Source organism: Lissotriton vulgaris, chromosome 7, assembly GCF_964263255.1.
Source record: "Lissotriton vulgaris chromosome 7, aLisVul1.2, whole genome shotgun sequence".
NCBI classification, from domain to species: Eukaryota; Metazoa; Chordata; class Amphibia; order Caudata; family Salamandridae; genus Lissotriton; species Lissotriton vulgaris.
The window spans coordinates 690117720-690144007 of NC_141695.1; the positions used below are offsets into that span (position 1 = coordinate 690117720).

The 26288-nt window shown below is 46.4% G+C and overlaps 1 protein-coding gene across 1 annotated transcript in view; it reads left to right on the top strand.

Annotated features, from left to right (window-relative positions):
- Positions 1-26288, top strand: part of PECAM1 (platelet and endothelial cell adhesion molecule 1) — a 519858-nt gene that overhangs the window by 111446 nt on the left and 382124 nt on the right. Inside the window, exon 5 of the mRNA XM_086930914.1 lies at positions 3038-3310. Within this exon, the coding sequence (XP_086787040.1) occupies positions 3038-3310 (273 nt within the window). The remainder of the gene's footprint in view (positions 1-3037; positions 3311-26288) is intronic.

Sequence of the window (26288 nt, forward strand, 5' to 3'; positions counted from 1 at the left end):
CGCATTGGTACACTCCCGTTGAATGTGTTTAAGAAGCATTGGTCCCCGGCATGGGATGAACATTGTCACCATTGTAATGAAGAAACTGAACACATCTCCCATTTCCTGTTCTGTTGTCCACTGTACTCGTCCCCCAGACGCAAATGGTTAAAGCCGGTGTGCTTAAAGTTGGGAACCCGAAGCCAATCTGAAGCCCTTAGGATACTTGAAACAGATTGTTCAACATTGCTTGTGGTTGGGGTAGCAAAATTTTTGGCTTGGTCATGGCTAATTCGTACCCGATCATTAATGGCAATTGCATCATAATGAAATTATGTATATTTCCAACTTTGCACTTTGCTATATGGATTATTGTTTTTTTTTATCCTATAGAAACTCTATTTTTTAATGTGTGATAATCTGTTGTAATATTGATGTATTTTTTAATCATGTATTATTCGACATTTAACATTTAATATGCATTTTTAGAAATATTTTTACATGTAGTATTTATTGTATTAGGGTTAGGTGAATGCTTTTATGACAAATGTCGAATAAAGCTTTAAAATGAAAAAATGAAATCAGGATCTCCTCACGATCCGTGTCCTAATAAAATAGCCAAATTGATCCCTCAAATCTTTGTTGCAGCTCTTACCCCTGTTTTTAATATGGTACTGGGAGCAGGCAGAATCCCTGCCCAATGGAAAATTGCCTCTTTGATTCCTTTTCTTACAAAATCTAATTTGGACTCAAAAGATGTTCGCAATTTCAGACCTATCTCTCGCCTCCCTTTTCCGGCTAAAATGTTGGAAAAATGGATCAACAGTCACTTGAGCAGTTATCTTCAAGATGCTGGGGTACTGGTACTTTTAAAATCTACCGACGAGATTAGGAAAACTTTGGATCAGGGTGGTAAAGCAGCAATGATTATGCTGGATCTCTCCGCAGCATTTGACACGGTCCATCTTGATCTTTTGATGGACCGTTTGTCAGCCTGCGGAGTACAGAATGCCGCCTGGAAGATTCTAAAATCTTTCCTTACTGATCGTCGGCAGATAGTTGCCCTGGGTGAATTTTGCTCTGCCCCTTTCCAACTCCCTTGTGGGGTCCCTCAGGGCTCATCTTTAAGTCCCACTTTATTTAATGTCTACGTATCGTCCCTGGCCGCATTGATTAGATATTTTGGTTTCCATCTTACCTCTTATGCGGACGATACGCAGATAGTGGTATAACTTCTTCCAGGATCTGAAGGGACTGTGAGCCACAAGCTACATGATTGTATGGAAGCGGTTTGTTCCTGGATGTCCAGTAACTGCCTTAAATTGAACTCAGGCAAGACTGAGGTCATTTTATTTGGGAATGATGTTAACCTGTGGACACCTGAATGTTAGCCTGCTGCTCTGGGATCCCTGCCCTCACCCTCTACACAAGTGAAAAATCTGGGAGTGTACCTGGATGATAGATTGGATATGAAAAGGCAGGTCAATGCTATTGTGTCATCAACTATGTTCACCCTCAGGACCACTAAGACAATTCTTCCTTTATTACCCAAGGAGAGTCGGCAGACAGTGGTTACGGCATTGATTATGTCATGACTGGACTATTGCAACAGCCTCTATCTAAACATTCAAGAGAGGCTGTTGCATAGACTCCAAATGCTGCAGAACACTGCTGCTAGACTGATATCTGGCATACCTACATTTTCTCCCATCTCCATTGAAATCTGCAGACTTCATTGGCTGCCAGTGAGGCAGCGAGTATATTTTAATTTTAAGTCCCTATGCCTCGTTTTTAAGTCACTTCAGAATCAGGGACCACGCTACTTACAGTATCAATTACAATGGTACCAACCAGCTAGGCCCTTACGCTCATCAGCTCAGTAATTGGTGAGAGTCCCACCAGTGAAAAAAGCTCGCTGGGGTGGGAAAGCTTTGTGGTAGGCGCTACAAAGTTATGGAACCAGCTTCCTCTATACCTGAGAAACTGCACGGATTTTTTACCATTTAGGAGAATGCTGAAAACTTGGCTGTTCTAGACTCATAGTTTTATTCTTTCCCCTTCTCAGGATAGCAGATAGCGCCAGGACACCTAAGGGTAACATACGCGCTTAATAAAATAAATAACATAACATAACATACATGTATTCGTGCAATGTAAGAAAATATATTTACCCTGTGTTTTAAAAACTACCTGTAAAGAGAGGAAGTTTGGCTGGTGCTATACATTTTTTTGTTACTTCCATGTATGGGAATCTGATTGAATGCTGTTTCATTGTCTTCACATGTGGGCAAGCTGGGCCAAATTACATATTGGGCACACCGTACCTATTTGTGCTACAGGGTATACTTAACTAGGAGTGCCTAGGGCAGCCCGGGCAGTACTCCAAATAAATTCACTGTCCTTGCCCAGGCACAAAGTCTAACAGTGTCTGACTGTGCAGAGGAGAGCACATTAGTGAATACAAGGCTGTAATACAAAGCTGCAGCTCCATATTACACTAGAGGTTTATTTGCCTCTGTTTAAAGGGAGAAGGTCATCCTGTTGCTGGTGTGTGCAGTGCATAGTGTACCTGCCACTAGAGGTATGCGTGGGGGGGTTGTACCCTCTACCCCATCCCTAGGGATGCCCTCGTGCAAGTGGGGCACACTTACTGTGCACCACCTCTATGTGGGGCTCAGTCAATGCGCCTCCTGGCAGCTTCTTTGCCTCTGCTTCCGTGTCTGTCATATGGTATGAGTGCATAGACAAAGTGTGATCTCATTTGCCAGGGGCCACGTTCCATAATGAGGTAACGTGCCATTGCAATCACGCTGGTGCAAAATGTCCAATGTAGTGATCCATATTGCAGAAGGAGTCGCACAAGCATCTGCAGACCCTACAATAATACCAAAGTGCCCTGTAGGGCGCAAGAAGCAGGAGCAAATGCTGTTGCGCCCCTGTGATACTTTCTTTAATATGGCTCCTAGTGCAACGTACAAATTGTAAGATACTATTAGAACTCTTATAGGAAGGAGGAATTGCAGCTAAACAAATTAACTTATTATATAATCTTTTTCAGCTCCTTTCTCTGCTCCAAAGTTAAAAGTTTGGCCCTCGAGCAATATCACAGAGGGGAAGAATATGACAGTGGAGTGCGACGTGGTTACTTCGCACATAAACCCAGAAGATATACAAATCACCATCCAGAAGGACAAGCAGATCATGCAAAGTTCAAAGCAGGAGAGGGTTTTGTTTAATGTAATCGCGACTCTGGCCCATATGGGAAATTACACATGTAGAGCGGAATCCAACAAGGTATCAAAAACCAGCAGTATGTACATCAGTGTTTCAGGTATGTTTGCATTCACTTTTTTGCAAAATTAGATATATGTAAGGTAAAGTTATTGATGCTGGAATGCCGAGAGCTTGACAACATAACATACTATGCTGTTATTAGTCTAATTTATTGGGGAAAGTTATTTCAGCTTGAGGCCCAGCAAGGTTTTAAGAAACATAATGCCTATATAGAAAAGTACAAAAAAGTACAAGCAAGGTTTGATATTGTAAAATTGTTTTGCTTTCCAAAATTAAAAACTACATTTTAACACAGTTTCACACAGCCTGAACCCAACCATTTTTTAGCCAGGTAGACGTGGCACAATAGTGAAGCTATATGTAACCCATTTTTCCCATTAAGCACTCGACAGCCTCCAACATGGGTGGCATCCTATGTGAGTCTGATTGACTGTGTTACGCACACCACAGGGACATAACGTGTTAGTGTAAATCCATGTATCTCCATTCTGGTTTGGGGCCATAGACAACTCATTGTGTATCTCCCAAATGAAGCGCACTCACAAGTTGGCTGGATGCCATAAGCCATGACATAGCAGGGAAAAAATGTAAAGAAACACAAATGTGGCACTCTGGAAAGCTGGGAAGATACTCTCACATGGAATACATATGTTTCATTATCCCATTATCCGTGTCCTCATTTTCATTTGTCATAGTGGCTCACTTTTTCTACTGCGGTAACATCTCCCTGTACTGCAGTTTGAACAAGGTCTCTGGTATATCTTGAGCTTGGGGTAGTTTCTTCAAGAATACTACCCCGGTCCACTCAACCCTTCCTGAATGGTGGGCTTTCCAGGAATGTCATACACCTACATTGGGTGGTGAATGGTAAGCAGTGAGATGCAAACTCCCATGTGAGCGGATGAAGGAGTACTTTTTCCTAAGACCTACCTTACATCTATGTTACATAATGGGCTTAGATGAGAAATGCCATGTGTGCGACAATGGCTATTTGCCAAAGCCTGCAGTAAAGAACCCCCCTGAAAGTGTGCTCTCGGGCAGAGCCTGGTAAATCACTCTTAGGGTTGCTAGTCCGTAAAAGTGACTCACTGCATGTTACCCACTTACTGCCTACCAGTGAATTGTGAATCTGAGCACCGTTTATTTTCTATTTACTGCTTTGCTTCAGGTATAGATAAGCTACATGACTCGGATGGCTTCTGCGTGATCTGCCCGTTGGTGGCTCGATGAGGCCTAGTGCCTTGAGGTCCAGCTCTTGGGTCTCTTGGGGTCCAGTCCTCCTGGTCAGGCTGGGGCATTGTCCAGCAGCGTGATCCTTCCCTTTAAGGGTGATGTCAGGGCAATGTATCTTATGGCATGCAAGACAGGGCAGTGTCAGGTTCCTCGGATGTAGATCAGCTGAAAACCTCTGCCGGCCCCTGAAGAATGAGCAATGATTGACATACTGCCAGCAGGGGCGGTGGGTGACATTTGAAAGTGGTGGGGCGCAAAGTGATTTGCATACAGCACCGTAGCGAGCGAGCAAAGCGAGCGAGCCCGAACCCAAAAAGGGGGGTTTGGGGGGATTACCCCCCCCCCCCCAACAAATTTGAGAAAGCAGGAAGGTTAATAAAGCAATTGTGAAAGTGCAGTTATTACATTAATAGATGGCATAACATAGGTAGCTGCTTATTCAGTATAACCACAGAGCTTCATACATTCCGTCCTATTATGCTCAGGTGCTGAATTCAGACTATAAGACTTTAAATAAATACCAGCTTGAAATGCCATGTTTTAACAGTGTGGCTCACGCTCGCACCATGCACAGCTTGAGGCAATTAAATAAAGGCATGTCAGTCGCAATGATTTAGATTATCAGCTTTCACAAAGTGCTAAACCAAATGCCGTCCTGAACAGTGCCGTCCTGCCGTCCTTAGCAGTGCCCACCACATATAGTGCCCAGTAACCACCTAATGTCCCAGGTCCAAAAGAAAAGGTCTCACTATCTACTACCGCCATGTTCGAGTTGTATTGAAATATGTAGGCAGCTTCAAAAAGACTCAATATAGGTAGCATGCGCTATTAAAAAAACACTTTCACAAAATACCTAAGAAGGTGTACAATTCACAGGGACTGGGCAGACACAATCACTATGCGTGGCAATTTGGGTATATTTTAGTCTTGCAACTAGCCCGAGGTAGGGGCAGACAGCTAAACAAGTCTGGTTGCCTAAAACAAATGTAAATGTGCTCAACTGGTCAAATTGCGTTTACACCTGTTTTGGCTGTAATTGATGGCATCACTTCAAACTTTCTGACAATGCAACCTATCTTAAACTGTCAGTGATGGAACTTTCAAATATTTACGTACATATTCACATTGTTTTCTGGCACAGACTTGGACCTCCTAGCACTAAACATACATAAATCATGGGGAATTAAAAAACAGGATAAGATTTCCTTAAAAAGGCATATGTTAACATATTTTTGTAGTATAACACTAATATGTACTTATGAGTGTAGTGTTTAGTTATATATGGCTGCTTAATTTGCTAAATTGTGACAGGCATCCATGTATGCATGTTCAAGAGTTAAATAAACACAGAAATATACAATTTTACGGCTCCATTTATTCTCAAAGTACAAAATAAACATTGAAATATATACCAGTTATATAGGCAAAAAATAAATAAGGATAAATACAGATGGAAATGTTAATAAAATAAATACCATAAAACCAGGAGCCCCAATCATGATGGATGATCAGGGGGATACGTCCACACCACGCAAACATGTTTCTCTCAACACCGATACAGGACACAGATTCTTGTCCTTAGGTGAATCAGCCACAAAAAAGACCTGCTTCAAGATATCATATTATGTATACCACTGTACACACTTTGTATACCATTGCCACTTTCCTCATAGCAAGAGTAGGTCATATACACTCATCCACAGTGCAAGCTCCCTGTAGCACACACAGAAGGCGAGAAGCTGGCACTTCGAGCTTCTCACACACACACACAGAGCAGGAACAGCTAAGGGACCAGTAGCGCAAGCTGCCCTAACACAAAAAGCAGGTGCATCCGTAAGCTTTCCTCACACACACGTACGCACCCACGCACACACACACACACACACACTAAATATTTGTTTCCACGATACAGATCTGCACTGCAAGCTTCCCACACACAGAACCGGGCCCGGATGCCTGGCATGATTCCAGTTATCAGACTGTTTATAATACTGAAAATAACAGAAAAAGGTGCCATAACGCTCACAGTAGATACAATTCAGCCGTCTGCTGAGAAAGCGTCACTCACACACAGGTGCAGGTATTCATAGAACCAGATTCCCTCAAAAGCAGGTGCATTACAAAGAAGAGCCACAGTCCAAACTTCCCTAACATAAAGAGCAGGTACAATACAAGAATCTGCAGGGTAGGTTTCTCAAACACACAGAGGAGTTACCCTAACGAGCGTTCATCACACACTGTCAAAACAGGACAAGGATGCTTGGCCTTATGTCAAGCATCACAGAGGCCGAGGGCACTCACCGTCTTTCTTCGGCATCTTGGAAACTTTCCACAACTTCTGCCAGCGGCTCCTGCTGCTCCTCCCGCAGCCCCTCCAGGGACGACTGGCACCGGGAGGCTGTGGGGGGGGGGGGGAGTCACAAACCGGGCCTGGTGAACACATGAATGCTGTAGCTATTTTTCCAGTACAGGGTGCCAGCACAGACTACAAAAGCCCTTTTCTGAAGATCCGAACAAACTTCATGACAAACACCCCAGTTACGATACCACACAGTGAGTTCAGTTGAATCCCAATAACAGAGGGTCTGGCAAAGACTCAGGAGACAAAGAATTCATAACAAAGGCCAAGAAGCTAAATAAATGTCTTTTGTTGCCGCAAAAGGAGGCAGATGTTCCACACTTGGCCCATGACCCAGAAGCAACATCCAACCAGAGAGAGCTCATCGCTTATTTATTTAAAACGATCCTCCAAACGCTGATGACTTGTGTATGACAGCAGTAAAAAAGAAAAAAAAAAAGGACTAATATAACGAATGGCAAAAGGTACAATTCAACAACAACGGTGTTTATGGTGGTAGGTGAGGCAATAGTGAAGATCATCGCTTTCAGAGTGCAATAGTAGTGACATCCAGAGTCAGTAAGCATCACACACAACCAACCACACCAAGCGTTCAAATCAGCACACGAAGCAGTTACATGTCCGAATCTGAAAATCCTGAACTGAGGACCATTTAGTGGGGATTGAAACGCACAAGATGGATACTTAACAGTCTTCTGGATAGAGAAGGGTACCTGGGTTGCTTCATCCCCAACTCTAACCCCCTCTCTCATAATACAAGTATAACCATAGGTCAGACATTCGCTACTACTGTTAGACTCAACAAACATGACTAAGTTTGACAACCTACTTGCAGGAGGCGGTGCAAAGTTTGCTCCTACGGGTAGCAGGAGTCCCTTTTGTTACCAGTTTTAACTACAGACCTTCACCCCCTTATAAATAAAGCAATGTGCCATGGAGCTCTAGCCACCGTGAGATGAATTGAGCCAAAAGTATGCCATGCCACCTTGAGAAACCCACTAAGGCTTAGAGAAGATGGTCATAGGTCAAATCTGGTCACAAATTAAGTTGATTCAAGTGTACGGGTGGTGGGGCTCGTGTGGTGTGCGGCTTGTAGGAAAATGGAATACTCCCAATGAGAGATTGTTGCAGTCTTTCCGCCCAAGCCACTGTCTCACCTCCCATGCACCCAAGGTCTGAAACTGCGCAAATGATTAGATGCCCTGGCACAGCTACCTAAAAATCTAAGCTCCTGAATTAGTCAACTTCAACAAACTGAAGTTCTGTGGTCTAGAAAGTAACAACCTGGAAAGATTAAATCACACCTGCGGTTTAAAGCACAGCTGTGCCAGATTACATAGAAAAAGAAAAGGCTAGTCAGCATAGTGACTCTAGGAGAGCTCGGGGACCTGTCAGATGAGTGAGGGAAGCTAATCATGGGAGGAAAAGAGCAGTAATTGTATACCTGGCTTTGAAGTGTGTAGGGTGGGGCACCACGCATGTGCATCCTCCCACATGACCCTCCCCTCACCCTCACCTCTCATGCATCCCTCTGCAACTTACATTCTCTTTTAATAACTTATATTTCAAGGAGGCCCTTTCACCCCCCCCCCCTCCAACACAGACCCCCTGTTCACGGTCTCTGATGTGGGCCTGGCAATCATTTAACACGAAACAAGCTGCTAATTACGAATCAGTAAAGAATCGGTGCTAAAAATACACAGTAGTAAAACTAGTACTGTGAGAGGGCAGCTGGAACAAAAAGGAAAGAGAGCTTCAAATCCTAGCAGCAAGAAGAGAGAACGAGGAGGTCGGAGGATGTGCACAGAGAGGGTGAGGTACAGGAAGAAGAAACTTAGATTTTGAACAAAGATTCAGAGTAGGCAGAGGGACATGTATTAATAAAGAAAGGTAGTAGGTTGAGAATGACCAAGGATGCTCTTGTAGAGAATATGGAGGAAATGGAAGCAGGATAAGGTGGAATATGGGGGCGGGACAGATTGACCAGATGTGCAAGATTTCCCAGGACAGTTCCACTTTTTTAACTTCTGTCCCCGTGCCCTAATACATAGGAATGTACAAGGATTGGCAAACTTGCCCTACTGCTAAACAAATGGACCCTTACATTACATTGAAGAGCCACCAGAAGCTCAAGCTGTCTCACAAAAGCACAAGGTGCTCATCCATTGGGGGAAAGTCGAGAGTGGTGCCTTACATTATGAGGAAGCCCGTCATCTCCTTAAATGACATATAGCAGCGGCCTGGGACATGGGCCTTGCTCATTCAGTTTAGAGAACTGGTGCGCAAGGATACTCCCACCCCCTCCACGACAGTCACAGCCTGACTAATGCTTGCCTGCCCCTACACCTGACCCGCTGGCCCAGTCCGCAGACCCACTGTGCCATAGTTACATTAAACACACGACCCAGCACTGCCAGCGCCTCTCCTCTCTCAGATAAGAAAACTCTCTATTTAAGCTCCGCTCCGGTAATTATTTCATCGCACCCGGTCCTTGTTCATATTGATTAGTAGAATTGTATTTTTCTGTCCATGGGTGATTATTCCGTAGGTTGAAATCGGCCTGTGCTGTCGGACAGAGACACTTTTGCAAAGAGGTAATTAAGTCTGAGATAAAACGAAACTAGACTCTAGTTTCGTTTTATCTCAGACTTACTACTGATACTACTAATACTAATTTACTATAAATTAATTATTTATCAATTAATCAATTAATATTAATTACCTATTATTTTTTATTTAACTACCAATTATTAATTATTTGACAATTATTATCAATAATTACATAACAATTTAATTCTATTTAAATTACTTCCCACCCTATTCCCCTATAAACCCACTACCCGCTACAGATTTATATTACACAATTATTAAAAAGTAGTCAAAACTTACCTTATTTTCCTTTTTCTTTTGTCTATATTCTATATAGTCGATATTATGTCTAGTCTATATTTTTGATTCGATATTTTGGCTATTAATATCGATATAACTCGATATTTTTGTAGTCGATATTATGTCTGGTCGATATTTTGTGTAGTCGATATTTTTTACTCGATATTATGTCCTGTCTATATTTTTGATATTATGTCTGTTTACCGCATTTAAGCTATGCTCCGATTGGTTCCAGCAAGGTCCTGGCATTCACACTGGAACCAATTATCGAGGTGCTGTTACAGTCATAGGTACATTTAGTGTTGCAGACAGAGCACTGACTATTCTGGAGCTGCAGCCCCTCAACTCTGGCACAAGGCATAGACCCCTGCTAGAGCCCCAGACACTGTCGCATCAAGAAAGAAATGGTATCACTCAGCAAAGCAGCAGTGAGGCTGTGAAGGAGGGCAGAGGAGGGACTGAGGATGAGGAGGAGGAGGAGGGATGTAGTGGCGGCTGGCTGACAAACGGTGTGGTGGGCAGTTAAGGAGGATTTTGTATCCGTAGCAGGAAATTCAGACAGGCAGGGCAACCAAAAGCCAAGTCATTGCTAATGCTTATGCTGTTAACCTGCTCGAATTAAACCAGTAAAGTTAAGCGTGATTGGATGCACAAGAAACAAATACATGCCAGACTTCCAAGAGTTAACAGGAGCCAGTTATCACCTCTTCCCTCATTTCCACAGTGAGTAACCATGGGTGATTATTCCGTAGGTTGAAATCGGCCTGCGCTGTCGGACAGAGACACTTTTGCAGAGAGGTAATTAAGTCTGAGATAAAACGAAACTAGACTCTAGTTTCGTTTTATCTCAGACTTAATTACCTCTCTGCAAAAGTGTCTCTGACCGACAGCGCAGGCCGATTTCAACCTACGGAATAATCACCCATGGACAGAAAAAGACAATTCTACTATTACACGGTCACTTACCAGCACTTACTGGAGGTGCATAACAGGGGTATCTGGCTCTCGCCGGGGTCTGCTTGCTTCCAGCTCCTCCTGCCCGGGGTCGCGCCACTCTGCCCCCGCCCACCCACGCGCGGCATCCAATAATGGATGTAGCGTGGTGGACCAGCCAATCCTGGTGCTGCATGCAGCACCAGGATTGGCTAGGGGGGCACACTTGTGCTCGCCCTGGGCAGCCTTAGAAAACCCGGCCCGGCTGAATCCGCACCCCCGGCCCCTTCTCTATACTTGGCTGGCTTGCTGGTATCAGCGCATGCGCGGGCAAGTCTCAGCCCGGTAGAATAATGTGCACAGTGCTGGCCTGCTGCAGACTGTCACTCAAGCAGCTGCAGCAGACCAGCAGACCCGCCCCCCCCCCACCCCCTGCGCACTCCGACCGCACCATTCCATTACCATTAACATGTAACATGATCCGTGTCACTCCCGCGCTGCTGAAGAATTACTGAACTGTAATTATATTTATTATTAGCTTTAACTTAAGCTTCCACGGTGCGTCCAGGGCTTAGTGGGGCTACGCCCCTACGCCCCAATGGACGCACCGCGGCTGGCTGCCAGTGAAAGGACTCTGGGGTGAGACTAGAAAAGGGAGAGAGAGAAACACCAGACTGGAGCTTGCTCCCAGATGGAATTGTCTCAGTAAAGGGGCAGCACTGTGCACCTTCGATGTTAAGGAGGCAGCTTACTTCCACCAGAGGCTTCAGGAGTGAAGGTTGTCCTGTTATTATTATAGTTAATTTTTTTAAAGCGCTCAGCTACCCGTAGGTTTTTCGGCGCTAAAAACAAAAATGAGAGGGGAGAGTCTGAAGAAAAACTGTTAGATGTTGAATAACCAAGTTTTTACCAGTCTGCGAAACCTAAGGTAGTTGGGTTCAGTTCGTAACTGGAGGGGAAGAGAATTCCAGAGTGAGGGGGCAAGCCAGGCGAAAGAGCGGCCACCCATTCTGGCTTTTTTAATTCTGGGAACTGAAAATAAGTGTTGGCTAGATGATCGCAGATTGCGAGGGGGACAGTATTGTTGTACCAAGGAATTAAGGTAAGGTGGCGCTAGGCCAGTATTTATTCTGTGCATGATGCAGAGGGCCTTAAATTTTGTCCGGTTTTCAATACGAAGCCAATGCAGAGTGCGTAGGGAGTTGGAGGTAGGGGATGTATTGGATAATTTGCAGAGTAGTCGCGCTGCCATGTTCTGGACTGTCTGCAATTTACGAATCACCTCTTTACAGGCTCCCAGGAGAAGGATGTTCCCGTAGTCCAGTCTAGAGGTGATTAAGGCCTGGACCACGGTTTTCTGAGTGTCCAGGGGAAGCATCCATATGATATTAGGCAACCACTTAATGATAGTGATGCAGGTGGAGGAAGTTTTGACCATGTGGTTCTTCATGGATAGTTGGTCATCAAAAATGACGCTGAGGTTGCGTGCTGTTTTAGACTGGGTGGGTAAAGTGCCCATTTGAGAGGGCCAGTGTTGGGGTCCCCATAGGGTGGTGTTATGGTCAAACAGAAGAAGTTCTATTTTCCCCCCGTTCAGTTGCAGTTTGTTGTCCAACATCCAGGCTGCGATGTTGCTCAGTCCTGTACAGAGGGAAGAGGAAGGAGAGTGAGAATCAGAGGAAAGAGAGTAGATGATCTGGGTATCATCGGCGTACGAGTAAATAGTGAGCCCAGCTTGCTCCGCAATAGTATCCAAAGGTTTGACATACAAATTGAAGAGCAAGGGGCTCAAGATGGAACCCTGCGGAACACCGTACGCCGATGTAAAGGTTTGAGAAGCGGATGAAGAAGAGAAAACCTGGAAGGTGCGATCTGAAAGAAAGCTAACAAACCAGTTGAGAGCTGTGCCGGTGATGCCAGATGATCTAAGGGCATTGATAAGAATGGGGTGGGAAACCGTATCAAATGCGGCACTCAAATCAAGCCAAATGAGTGCCACGGTTTCCCCCCTATCTACTCAGCATCGGATGTTTTCAGAGACCCCTAACAGAGTAGATTCTGTCGAGATTCTGTTGAACCTCAGGCCAACTATGAACCCACCCTTCAGCCCAGAATGCTGACATAAACACATCAGCTACAGAACTATAAGAGGAAAATACATCATCAAAAGGTAGTGAGGCAAATGGAGTTAGGGAATCAGGGAGGAGAAAAACCCAAGAAACCAAAAAGGGAAAAAAACAAACAGATAAGAGTTCAAACTGGTATGCAATGATGAGAACCAATGCAAGTAGACTGACTTACTCAGCAGATAGTAAACTTAAATATAGAACCTCTCTCAAAGAATACCAGAAAATGATCATAAATCACAAACGTTGTTATCTTTTGGAAAAAATCAATAAGGCCCATGGCTCCTCTAGGGAGATTTGTAACTCAATCAAAACTTTTACTGACTCTCTGCCCCTGAACCAACGCCCGCCTGTGTCCCAGAATCTTTGCATCCAACTTTCCAACTACTTTGAGGAGAAAATAGCCCTTATTTATGATTCCTTTCCTATTGTTGACAGTCCCTTCACCGGAGCAGTGTCATTAGATCCCCCAGTACCTACTACAGTTTTTGCTGATTTTCAGGAAATCACCGAAGACCGCTCTCTTCAAGAACTACTTAAATGTAAGTCAGGCTCACCTAATGACCCCTGGCCGGCCAAACAATATAAAACCCTGGCCCCACTTCTCAATCCCCATCTTAACAGCATCTGGAATGCCTCCCTGCGTACTGGGGTCTACCCTGCGTCATGGAAACAGGCCCTTCTGGTTCCAATCTTGAAGAAGGCCAATGCTGATTTCGACAACCTGGCCAATTATAGGCCTATTTCGCTACTACCAGCCCCAGATAAGATTCTTGAAAAACTAGCTCATCAACAGCTCGCGGCTTCATTGAATCTAATGGCCTACTCCATGATTCTCAACATGGGTTTCGGGCCGGATATAGCACTGAGTCGGCCCTGATTGAGATGGCCGATTCTGTCAGGTGGACGCTAGACAGAGGATCGAGGGCAGTGTTGGTGCTGCTGGATCTTTCCGCAGCATTCAACACCGCCTCTCACGTAATCCTTTTCAGTCGTCTCCGTGCGATGGGCATTCAGGGCGTGGCACTTAACTGGATTGCGTCATTTCTGTCTAATCGTACCCAACAAGTACTCACTCCCCCCTTTATCTCCTCCAGACGTCCACTAAAATGGGGTGTTCCACAGGGGTCCTCACTGAGCCCCCTGTTATTTAATGTCTATTTCTCCCCTCTGGCTAAGTTAATATCCCAGACAGGAATTAAGATGACATCTGATTCTGATGACACCTAGATCCTCTTTTCCTACAATGACGCCAACTTGTCTACTTTTGACCCCCTGAAGAAATGTCTTAGAGACATAGCTCACTGGATGGACACTAACTTTTTGCGATTGAACGCAGGAAAGACAGAGGTTCATTTTTTTAATCAACCCTCTCCTCTTGATTCGAACCTCTGGTGGCAGCTAGACCTGAGTCCTGCTCCCCTTCCCAAGGACTCAGTTAGAAACCTGGGGGTCAGATGGGATACGTGTCTTTCTTTTCATAACCAAATCCACAACATCTCTGCTGCCTGTTTTTCTAAAATACGGATGATAAAAAAATTCATCAACTATCTCCCTAGTGACACCAGGAAAACTAATGTGCAGGCCCTCATTACATCTCACTTGGATTACGCCAATGGCCTATACCTTGGATTTTCTTCCGGCCTGTGCCATAGATTACAGATTGTCCAAAATGTTGCTGCCCGATTGGTCTGTGGTGTCTCTCTCCGGGAGCACATCTCCCCGCACCTGCGTAAGCTACACTGGCTACCAATCCACAAAAGAGTGGAGTTCAAAGCTATGACCCTGGCCCATCGGGCTGCGAAAGGCCGCGGCTCTGCCTATCTTTCCTCGTGCCTTACTCCCTACAGCATTTCTCGAAATCTTCGCTCCAATTCCAAGATACTACTGGTAACCCTCAGTTTTGAAAAAGTTCGCTCCGGTGGGAGAACATTTCAGGTGTGCGCTTACTCCCGCTGGAATAAACTTCCACTTTTCCTGCGTATGATCCAAGAAGAATTGCCATTTCGAAAATCCCTTAAAACTTTTCTCTTCTGCTAACTCTATTCCCCAGTGAGATCTAGTATCTAGAGCAATAGCGCAGGGACACCCCGTTGGGGTAGCTGTGCGCTTTATAAAGCAAACAAATAAATAAATAAATAAACTAGCAACATGTTGCCAGCCGAAGACTCTGAGTCTTGAATAATCTTAAATAGGAATATGCCAATGTTGACCTTTTTTTTTTAACACACTTTATTATAGATTGCAAAGTCAACATGGTGAAAACCAGGATCAAAAGCATCATACAATCTTTTTTTCAAATTCACCCCCCTCAATCTGTAAAACAAGTAAAATCAAAGCACCATTCCCAGTAGATCTCGTCAGAAGCTGAGCATATTACATGGTCATGACCCAACTTAGCAATGGAGAAGTGTTTTCAGGGTAAATCAAATGACAGTGCAATAACGTGCATTACTGCCAATGTTGACCTTGATGTATAACCTTAATACCATGAGGTGAGTATGTGAATTAATGCAAATTCCAGCAAGTGTTTCAAATCTGATGAGTTTTCATTGACTTGTCTTCAGCCGTTTACAGACCAGAACATAGCTACACTGCCAGTGTTTGCCTGGAATTCTTACAGACAGACCCTCAGTACAGTCTATCTTATGAGAAGTGCAATGACCACCACTCTGTTCTTTCTAGAGTTCACCTCACAGACTGACTCCTACTCCTCAAATGTTACATTCACACACACTCATTCATGTGTGGTCTGTCAAGCACTGCCTCCAAGCACATAAAAACCCACTGTCTCATCAGTTCTACAAAAATGCTTCTGTCATCAAGGAAATACATGGTTAACTTCTTACCATGCCTTCATATACCTGGGGTAAACCTGGCACTTGTTACAGTTCTCAAGAACTCAGATAAATACTCACACATGCTGTAGCAAAGGTGACCCTAAATGTGTACAAGTCAGATTGGAGAACTAGGTGCATGCCTGACTCCTGAGCCTTTCTTGAATAAAATAAACATTATTCACCATCTATTTAGAGGGAGGTTTGGTCTAATATGTTTCACCTCTGGTCCTCCCTGTTTTGCACTAAGCCTAAAACATTTGCTCTATTAACAATATTCTATTTTAGAATTAGCCAAAACAGTTAAGTCCAACTCACAACTTAATTCTTGTCCAGTACATGTCCTGCCCACATTTTTAGACATTTGCCCTATTGTTATCAACTTGTGTAATACCTCATTGTCTCCAGCATCATATAATTCAAACTAGAATAAATCTCTGATGTGGCCACTCCTCGAGAAGCCTGATACTGGTCAGGCTATTCTCTGCAGGTTTTGCCCCATTGCTCTCCTGCCTTTTCTTGGTCAAATTCTGGAAAAGAAGGTTAATCTATGGATATTTCATTGAGACCGATAATCTTCTAGACCAAGTATTATCTGGCTTCCATCCTTAACATGGAACTGAAAATGCTTTTGACTTATGTCTGAGCCTTGACCGAGGTCTTAAGGCACTCAGATCCTTCTTCAAACACAACATCTGCCGCAGGCCGTTCTAACCAGGTATCCAGGGCCATGCCTTCTCTTAGCTCAAATCGTTCCTCACTGGCAGATCTTGTGCTGTAAAATCTCCAAGCGTTTCATTCTCTCTGTCATCCTTTAACTTGTGGTTCCCCCAGGGCTCCTCCCTCATTCTGACACTTTTTAACCTAGATATGATCTCTCTGGCCTCTTGTTCAGATCATTTGGCTTATGCCCATAATTGCAGTATCACTTAGTGATAACATGAATCAAGTTCAATCTACATTTTGTGACTGCATATCAGAGGTGCCATCACAGATGAGTAGTAACTTTATCAAACTGCAAAGTGGCGAGACTGAGGTCCTGACATCCTTCCACCTGAACCTCAGCGTGGTGGACACAAGAATTAGAAAATTTGCCATATGCATTATCCTCTGCTCAGAATTTGGGCGTCATCTTTGACTCTGCCTTGACCTTCAAGAAACAGATGTGCAACGTAACCACTAAGGTATTTTTCTTATCTTGATGGTCCTATTCAAACTGATGACCTTTTTTTACCACAAAACTGCAAACAGTTGGTTGTTCAGACGATTTTCTTCCCCACCTTGATTACTGTGGTCCCCTTTATTGGTACCTTTCCGGCACAGATCCTCTAATATTTTCAACTTGTTCAGACCTCAGGAGCTCGTCTCATACTTGGCCTGCCTACTTGCCCAGCTATCTCCCAACACATAAGCAACCTTGACTAGTTTCCTGTGGCCACATAGGGTTTTATCAAAGCCCTGTACATTTGTCATTGTGCTTTTCACAGACTGTGAATGTTTTTTCACAAGAGCATTGTCTAACATATGTACCTGCTAGGTCTTTATTCTTCAGCTCATCTGCAACCTAATAGCAAGCACTGGTGCTCATTTGTTTCCACAACATGTAACTAAACTTTGAAATTTCTTGACAACTTCAGTAATGTTCATCTACGTTCATATGCCCATCTGTCAACATCTGCAGACTGTCCTCTTTCCTTAGTCCTACTGCCTAACCCCTCAGATCGTGTCAGCATCAGGGCACCCTTATGGGTAACTGTGAGCACCACGACAGCACAGCAACCACTATCATGCCTGTAGTGGTTATTGAGGTTGGTGAGGTGTTGAGCCACCTGCAGCAAGCAAACATTCTCTCCAATGATATAGAATGGAGAGGTTGCTAAGGAGATGGCTATCATAGAGATGTATATTGATGTGGAGCCATAGACCCCCTCACAACCACTGGCCCAGGAGAACATGGCTGTCACTACACCTGTCACTATGCAACAGCGGCAAAATAGTTGAGATGCTTTCAAGTCTGACACCGCAAATGCTCAACATGGAGCCAGAGTAGACATCTCTCCTACAGACCTCAAGGGAGACTGCAAGCTCCATGTCTACCTTAATAGACATTCAGAACATCATGAGGGAAGAAGCCAGGTTGGCACAGTGCCAGTGATGTGCCATCTGCTAAGCTATTGCCAGTCTGATGATGGAAGCAGGGTTAGTCATCCATGTTTACAGGAGAGGCAGGAGATGTGCCTGATGTCACACTTCACTGTCCAAGAGAGTACCAGTCCATTTACATTCCCATCCACCATCTAGATTTCAAACAGAGTCTTGAGGAAATGGGGATTTTGGGGTACACTCTGGTTGATAACTCAAAGCAGCCAGGGAATGGGCTTCTTGGGACTAAGGTAGGTTTTGAATTTAAGCTGCTAGGACATAGGGATGTTGTGGTTAGGGTAGGTGACAGGACAGACCAGATAGGGAATGGGCCAGTAATGGCTATGGTTTGTGATAAGATTGAGCTGCTAGGGCACAGTGGGTGATGGGTTAGGACGGGTGGCAGGATAGACCAGCCTGGAGATGGTTGATTGGAGCTAGGGTAGGTATTAGAATTTAGCTGCAAAGGCCATGGGGGTTACTGAGAAGGTAAGATAGAGTGGGTGGTACTACTTAGCAGTCAGGTTCAAATCCCTATTCCTTACCCGTTCCCTTGGTGGTGGACAACACAGGACAGTCAGCAACCATTGAGCTATGTGACTCCCAAGATCCTCGAAACCATAGACTCTCTACATGACAATTAGGCCGCTCTATACTATGTCACTCGTTCACTGTCTATCGCCCACTGTCTTGTTTCTGTTGATTATTTACTTTGCTCCCACTGTAAAGCGCTCTGATACCTACGGGTCTTGACAGCGCTATAGAAAATTGAACAGCTAAGCTCTCGCAACCACAAACAGAGTTCCACAATTCAGTATATTGGTGAGTAACAAAACACAAAATAACATAGAAGCAGATCCTTTGGTGTGATTCTTGTCCCAGCAGGGTGGAGTTTTATTGGGTCCAGACTTGAGGAATAACAGTAAGCCGACACGTGTTTCGTCGTGTGCCGTTGAGTCAACACGACTCTTCAGGGCTTAAACTCAACCCCTAAAATTGGGTTGAGTGAGGTCTGGAACTTATAGCGGTATTCCACGTAGGTGGACTAGAGAGAGGCACTGGGATTACTGGAATTCAAATATCTTTGGTTGCAAAGAGATGAAATATCCTGTAGATCTGAACATAAAGTCACGTTCTGTTAGACTAGTAGCGTCTATTTCTTAGACGTGTCAGAGACTTCCTGGTAAAGAGCCTCTGATTCAAGCTGTGTAAAAGGTGTAAACCGGGAGGGGATCCATAGAGTAGAAAACCAAGGAAAACGGGTATGTCTCCTGGTTGGCGGTAAGCTATTATTCGGTATCCCTCCTCCGTGAGTTCCCGGTGGCCGTCCGCTCATGACAGACGGCCACCGGGAACTCACGGAGGAGGGATACCGAATAATAGCTTACCGCCAACCAGGAGACATACCCGTTTTCCTTGGTTTTCTACTCTATGGATCCCCTCCCGGTTTACACCTTTTACACAGCTTGAATCAGAGGCTCTTTACCAGGAAGTCTCTGACACGTCTAAGAAATAGACGCTACTAGTCTAACAGAACGTGACTTTATGTTCAGATCTACAGGATATTTCATCTCTTTGCAACCAAAGATATTTGAATTCCAGTAATCCCAGTGCCTCTCTCTAGTCCACCTACGTGGAATACCGCTATAAGTTCCAGACCTCACTCAACCCAATTTTAGGGGTTGAGTTTAAGCCCTGAAGAGTCGTGTTGACTCAACGGCACACGACGAAACACGTGTCGGCTTACTGTTATTCCTCAAGTCTGGACCCAATAAAACTCCACCCTGCTGGGACAAGAATCACACCAAAGGATCTGCTTCTATGTTATTTTGTGTTTTGTTACTCACCAATATACTGAATTGTGGAACTCTGTTTGTGGTTGCGAGAGCTTAGCTGTTCAATTGTGCTTGGTCTTTGACTTCTTAGACGGTTAAGGGTAATTTTCCGTCTGCTCTTTACGCACCACTTAGTCACCAATTGTGTTCTTTCAAACGTGAACGTTAAACTTGAGGCAGTGCGCCCAGAATATCTGAACCCTTAAATTCCCTCTAGTAGTTTAGCGCTATAGAAAACTTCTAAAATAAATAAATAAAATGTGGTTAGTAGGATAGACCTGCTATGTATCAGTGGTTTAGGGGGTTAAGGGGGGATGAACATGGGAGTTAGGGGAAAAGCCAATTGAATTTAGGGTGAGTGGAAGAATTGAGTAGCTAATGTATGGGAATTGTTGAGGCTGGGGTGGGTGGTAGGACAGGTCAGATGGGTATCCTGCCGATTCTTTTTTAAAACATATTTTATTGCAATTTTCCACAACAATCATACATCTAACTGTTAATTCCTCAAAAACCCCAACCGACCCCTCCTTGAACAAAGGATCGTCATAGGAACCAAATAGTCCGCCATAATTCAAGTGTTCAGCAATGAAGTCCAGGCAGCTTGTTCTCAAATGGCTTATAATCCTATATGATCTCACAACTAACAACCCTATCCATCAGTTACATTAATGTCTCATATAACCACCCCCTCTTCCATCCCCAACCTGCTACTCCGCTTCCCCCCACTTCCCCCTCCCTCTCCCCCTGATGCCGGTGTGTTCTAAATGTCTACGGATATGTTTCGCATGGAGTGCCCAGGATTCCCACTGTGATTATTTCAGTGCCCTTCTTGCGTTTCGTTCTGCTGTCCCTGGTCATCTCGTGATTGTTGGCCCACCAAGGAGTAGTCTAGTTCTCCCCATGCTCTTGCTGTACCTAATGCCTTCTCGTTATTCATGCGTTGCGCTAGCCTAAGCCTGATAGCATCCTCTGCACTAGCCCACTTTAGCAACTCAGCTCTCCATCTCTTACTGCTGGGACCGTCATTAGATTTCCAGTGCATCGTTATTTCTCTGTTCGCTAGCACCAGGCCCATGTCTACGAATTTACTTGTAACTTTAGTTTTGGGGGAGCTGTGCTGCTAGATAATGGGAACCGCCAGCCCTCCTTCTGCCTTTTGGCCTTATCATTGTTTTCAGCGCCAATTTACGTCTTCCCGATCCCCAAAGAAACCCTACCACAATGGACTGCAATATTTTGAATAATGAGCCTGGGATACACACTGGTAATGTTCTGAACAAGTACAACAGCCTAGGGAGGGCCACCATTTTCAATAGGGCTATCCGCCCCATCACAGATAACGGCAGAGTACTCCAGAACGCCATGCTCCCTTTCAGTGCTCGTATACACCGCCCTATGTTTCCATCCAGAATAGCATCTGCTTCGTGATAGACACGCACCCCAAGGTAGTCCAGGCAAGACGTCTCCCATCTCATGGCCCGCGGCATTACCGACGCCATTCTCCCTGGCACTACTGGGAATAAGCAAGTCTTGTACCAAATCACATTTAACCCAGAGATGCAACCAAAATCCTCCAGTAATCTCGTCGCTCCTGCTAGTGCTCTCTCTTAATCTGCCAGGAACATCAGCAAGTCATCCGCATATAGCGAAATGCATTGCAGTTCCCCCCTCTAGGGCAAGCCCTCATACCATTGTCCCCGCCGGGCATGTGCTGCCAGCGGTTCTATCGCTATGGCAAACAGCAGCGGTGACAGTGGACAACCTTGTCGAGTCCCACGTGCCACTACGTACCTGGGCTATATCCTCATCCCCACTTTCACTCTGGCCACTGCTGACGTATACAATACTGTTGTCCATCCCACAAAGTCGTCTCCAAATCCAAAACACCTCATTGTTTTGTAAAGGAACGGCCATTCTAAGCTATCAAAAGCCTTTTCTATATCAACCGACAGTATTGTTTCAATAGGTGATGTAATGTGTACCGCTCCCATAACTCTTACCAACCTCTGTATATTCGTGGTGGTATTAATAGTTGGAATAAACCCGGCTTGGTCGTCGTGTATCAAGCTGGTCATATGCTGCATCAAGCGCGTAGCCAGGATCCTACTGAAAATGTTATAATCTGTGGACAGCATCGACAACGGCCGATATGCAGCCGTATCCGTGCCTTCCCGTTCCGGCTTCAGCAGTGGGACAATAAGCGCCTCTCTCATTGACAGCGGTAATTGACCTAACTCTCAGGCTATTCCATAGACTTCCAATAATTTTGGCGCTAGTAAATCTATATAGTGCGAATAAAACTCTATCGGTAATCCATCAACCCCTGGTGTCTTATTACGTGCCATGACCTTGACTGCACTCCGAATCTCCTCAATTGTTATATCTCTACCCAGGCACGTCGCCTATTCCTCCTCCAACTGCGGGAGCTGCAGAGCCCCCAAAAAGAAATCAATATCCTCCTTTCTTGCCTCCAACTTGCTCTTATATAATGTCTCATAATACTCCTGGAACGTGGCCATTATCTCTTTCTGCGAGTACACTGCACCCCCACCCTCCGTCGCCAGTGCCAATATCGGTGACCTCCGCGGCGTCGGGTTGGCCAGCCATGCCAGCAAGGTGCCCGCCTTTTCTCCCTCCACATGTGTTTTTTCAATATAACTCTTATAATCAAAGCAGCGCAACCTCTCCACTTCCGTTGCCACTGCTTCTTTAGCTTCTATCACTTCGGCTTGCACTTCTGGTCTCTCTGGTCACGCTTGTTCTGCCAATCTCAATTTTAATTCTGCTCTTTCCACATCTTGCAACAATACTTTCCTCACTCCAGCATATTTGCTTATACAGATTCCCCTTAACACCACCTTAAAGGCATCCCATTCTACTGCCCTGGTGGAAGCTGTGCCCGCATTTTCAGCAAAGTAGTGTACAATCCCTTCTCCCACTGCTCTTCAAAACACTGGGTCTTCCAGCATTTCTGGGCGCAATCTCCAAGTTGGTACATCAGATCTTTCCCTCGTCCAGTGCATGGTAATCATCAATGGGTTATGATCAGAGAGTGTCCTAGTAAGGTACTCCAAAGTGGTTTCTTTAGCCGCTACCGACTGTGAGCACAGGACCGCGTCTAGGCGAACATGTAGTTCGTGCAGTGACAAGAAGTATGAATAGTCTCTATCCTGCGGGTAGTGCGCCCTCCATACATCCACCAAGTTCCACCTGGTCTGCCAGTCCTTCCTGTACTTTGATAATTTATGGACCGGAGAGTCCAGCAAGGGAGGGTGCGATCTATCCCGCGAGGGATCTGCTATCGAATTAAAGTCCCCTCCTACCACTATCGGGCCTGCCAGATGCCGTGCTAACACTCTGGAAATCCTGTCTAGGAAACGTGCCTGGTCCACATTTGGTGCATAAACACTGCAAAACGCTACCTCTCTGCCTTACAAACACCCTTCAACTGCTACGAATCTACCTTCAGAGTCCATCTTTTGCCTTACCACTTGAAATGGGACCCCTGCCCTGATCCAGATCAGTGCCCCCCTTGTAAATGCCGAGTATGATGTGCTGAATACCTGCCCTCTCCACCTACGCTGCAATGCCAGTCCCTCTGCCTTAGTAAGGTGTGTCTCTTGGAGCAACGCTATATGTACATCTCTCCTAACTAAGTAGGCGTGTATCTTGTGTCATCTTGACATCGTGTGGAGACCCCGTACATTCCATGTGATGCAACGCAAATCAGGTGCTGCCCCCATTGTCATACCACAGTCGGCCCTTCTCCCCTCGTAAAAAACAGAACACACCGGCAAACAACAATCCCCACCATTTCCCCGATCCCCAACTACCCTCCCCCCCCCAAGAACAGGACCTAGAACAACATTGCTAGCCCCCATCCAAACCATTTCAACTCTTAACCCACACCTAAGTCTATCAGTAGTCACTGTAGGCACGCCTTATGGGCCCTGGGGGGGGGGGGGCATCCGAGCCAACGGGCGACCTCTTGCGGACTGAATTGCCCCCACTCCCACCCCTCCCATAATCACAGCTAGCCCCAGAACTCCTGCATCATGCTATGAGATTTCAGGTATAGCTCACGAAGATGTCGGCCCACCCCAGCACACTCACCCAGAGACATCCCCTGGTTCTCCATTCAGCAACCACTCTATTATAACACAATGCTGTCAAGCAAGTCTCTATTTCTGGCCCCAGTTTCACCACCCCAGCACCGTGAGTCGGATCATTACTCATCTAGGATTCCATCCGCTGTCGCCGGAGAGACCTGTGGTATCGTAATACTCTCTGCTTCCGAGGCCTCGGCCTCTGACTGGGCCTTGTCCTTTTCTGAGTCTGTGCTTTCCGGTGACTGTAGTAGCGGTTCCCCCGATGAAGCCATTACTGCATCAAGTGCCTTCTATCTTTCCAGCTCAGTCTGTGCCTGCGAAGGCTTTCGCCGATCCTGTCACTTGCATCGGGGACGTGCGATTGTCGCTGAGGGAGGCCCTCACCAGACTCACCGTAGAGCCGCACCGTGCGATCCGTTCCAGCTCTATAATTTTCCAGCCACGCCCAAGCATCCTCCGGAATATCATGAAACTGCGTCGTTCCATCCAGCATTATCTTTAACTTTGCCGGGAATAACAATGCATATTGAATGCCTTTCCGATCTCAGTTCTCTTTTAACTGTCAGGAAGGAGGCTCGGCGGCGCTGGACCTCCCACGTATAATCCGGGAAAATTGTCACTTTACTGTTGTCCACTTGATACGGTCCGTCGACCCTGGCCTTCTGAAGCAACAGGTCCATGTCCCTAAAATGCAGCAACTTAGCCACCACCAGGCGAGGGGGACGCCCAGGCAGCGGGGGCTTAGCAGGCACTCTGTGTGCCCGTTCCAGTGTATAGAATGGTGTGAGCCCCTCCGCCGCCACCACTGTGCGCAGCCATTCTTCCAGATATTTCACCATGTCCGCCCCTTCCACTTCTTCTGGCAGACCCACTACTCGGATGTTGCTTCTCCTATTCCTGCCCTCGGCATCCTCTGCCCTTCTTTCCAAAGCCTCTATGCGCTCCAGTGCATTCGCCATTTTACTGCCTAATTCCTTATGGGCCGGTACCACCTCCAGCAATGTATCCTCTGCTTGTTTCACCCTGTCAACCAACTTAGAGTGATCAGCTCGCAGGAGTCCCAGCCCCGTCGCTACCTGCGCAATGTCCTGCTGCAGGGCCGTGCGTGAGTCTGTAATCGCTGCAAGTATCGTGTCAAACTGGTGTTGCATCCCAGGATCTTGAGAGGCGCCCGCCTCTTCCGAGTCACTTTGAGACCTTGACTCTTCTTCCGGTGGTTGGTGTCCCACTCCTGGCCGCCCCCCTTGGCTTTCCCATGGTCTTGGCACTGAAGCGCGATCTGATGGGAATGCGTTCACCTCGGCTTCCCAATCCCCGGATACAGTAGCTGTGGCCCGATCCCCACAAGCTAGATCGGCAAACCTGTTCTCCGGGAAAGGACTCTCGCGCCGTCGCAGATGGCACAATAAATCCAACAGTTCCCGCACCGGGGGGTCTCTATTTCCCCTTCCTTGGTGACCCCAATACTCCTCTCAACTTATTCCGCCATACATGTCCAGCAAAGCATTACTCCCACTGTCTCGTGTCGCAACTGCTGATGAGATCCCTGTGCCTGCTCCCCTCACAATGCGACCCCCGGCAGTCTCATCTGGGCCGATCCATCCAACACAGCTCCTGCACGCTACCTATGCCCATGCCAATCCCGGGCTGATCTCCCTTTCCGCTCTTCACTTTCTTGTCGAGAGAGTGGCCAGGGCAAGCCAAGAGCTTCCTTCCTGCAGGGGGGGCAGTCTCCTCTCAGCCTGTCGCTCGGGGCAGCCGCCCGCACCAGTGGGGACCCCTCCAGCCGCCAATCCCTTCTCCCTCTCCCCCACTACAGCTTGCAGGCCGCGGCCGTCTCCCACGACCCCACAGCCACCTCCGCAGCCCGGAGACGACGAACAGGCCGCTCCCCACTCACCGCGACAGGTGCGAGAGTACTTCCAGTCCGCAACTCGTCCTTCGCCAGCTGCACCGTGCTGTGTTACGGGACCACACACTCCCCGTGCCTCCTTCACTCGTTCGCCGCTGCCTGTGGTGTAGGTCTGCCGCGTCCAGCACATCAGGACATGATACCTGTCCTCGCCACAATCCTGGTCCGGTCTCAGAACTTAGAGCCCACCGTTCATCCAGGCGCCGTTCTCCGTAGCGCGGCTGGTCACCTGCAGCCGACGGTAATTCGCACATATAGTCCGCACACGGGCCTCGGGCTTTCAGGCCTTTAAGTGTCCCGGATTTCACAGCAGGCAGTCTCTCCGCCGGCCCCCTTTTTCTCCGAACCGCCGGTCTCTTCTGGGTGCCTTTAGTCAACAGCCCCACACTGTACTGCATCGATGTCCTTTGTTCTCTGGCCAGGCTGCCGCCATCTTAGCCTCCAGCTCCGTACACGGATCGGAGGCGAATCCTGCCAAAATCCCGCAGCACATGGGCCGGCTGATGATCATTAGGAGCCTGGGTTGGTCCTCCTCCCCCCCCCAAGCCCCCCCCACCCCCACCCCCGCAGACACACATTGATCGCGGCAGTCCTGGGGGCCAATTATTTCCAGGATCGCACGGGAATGGAAGCTCCATCG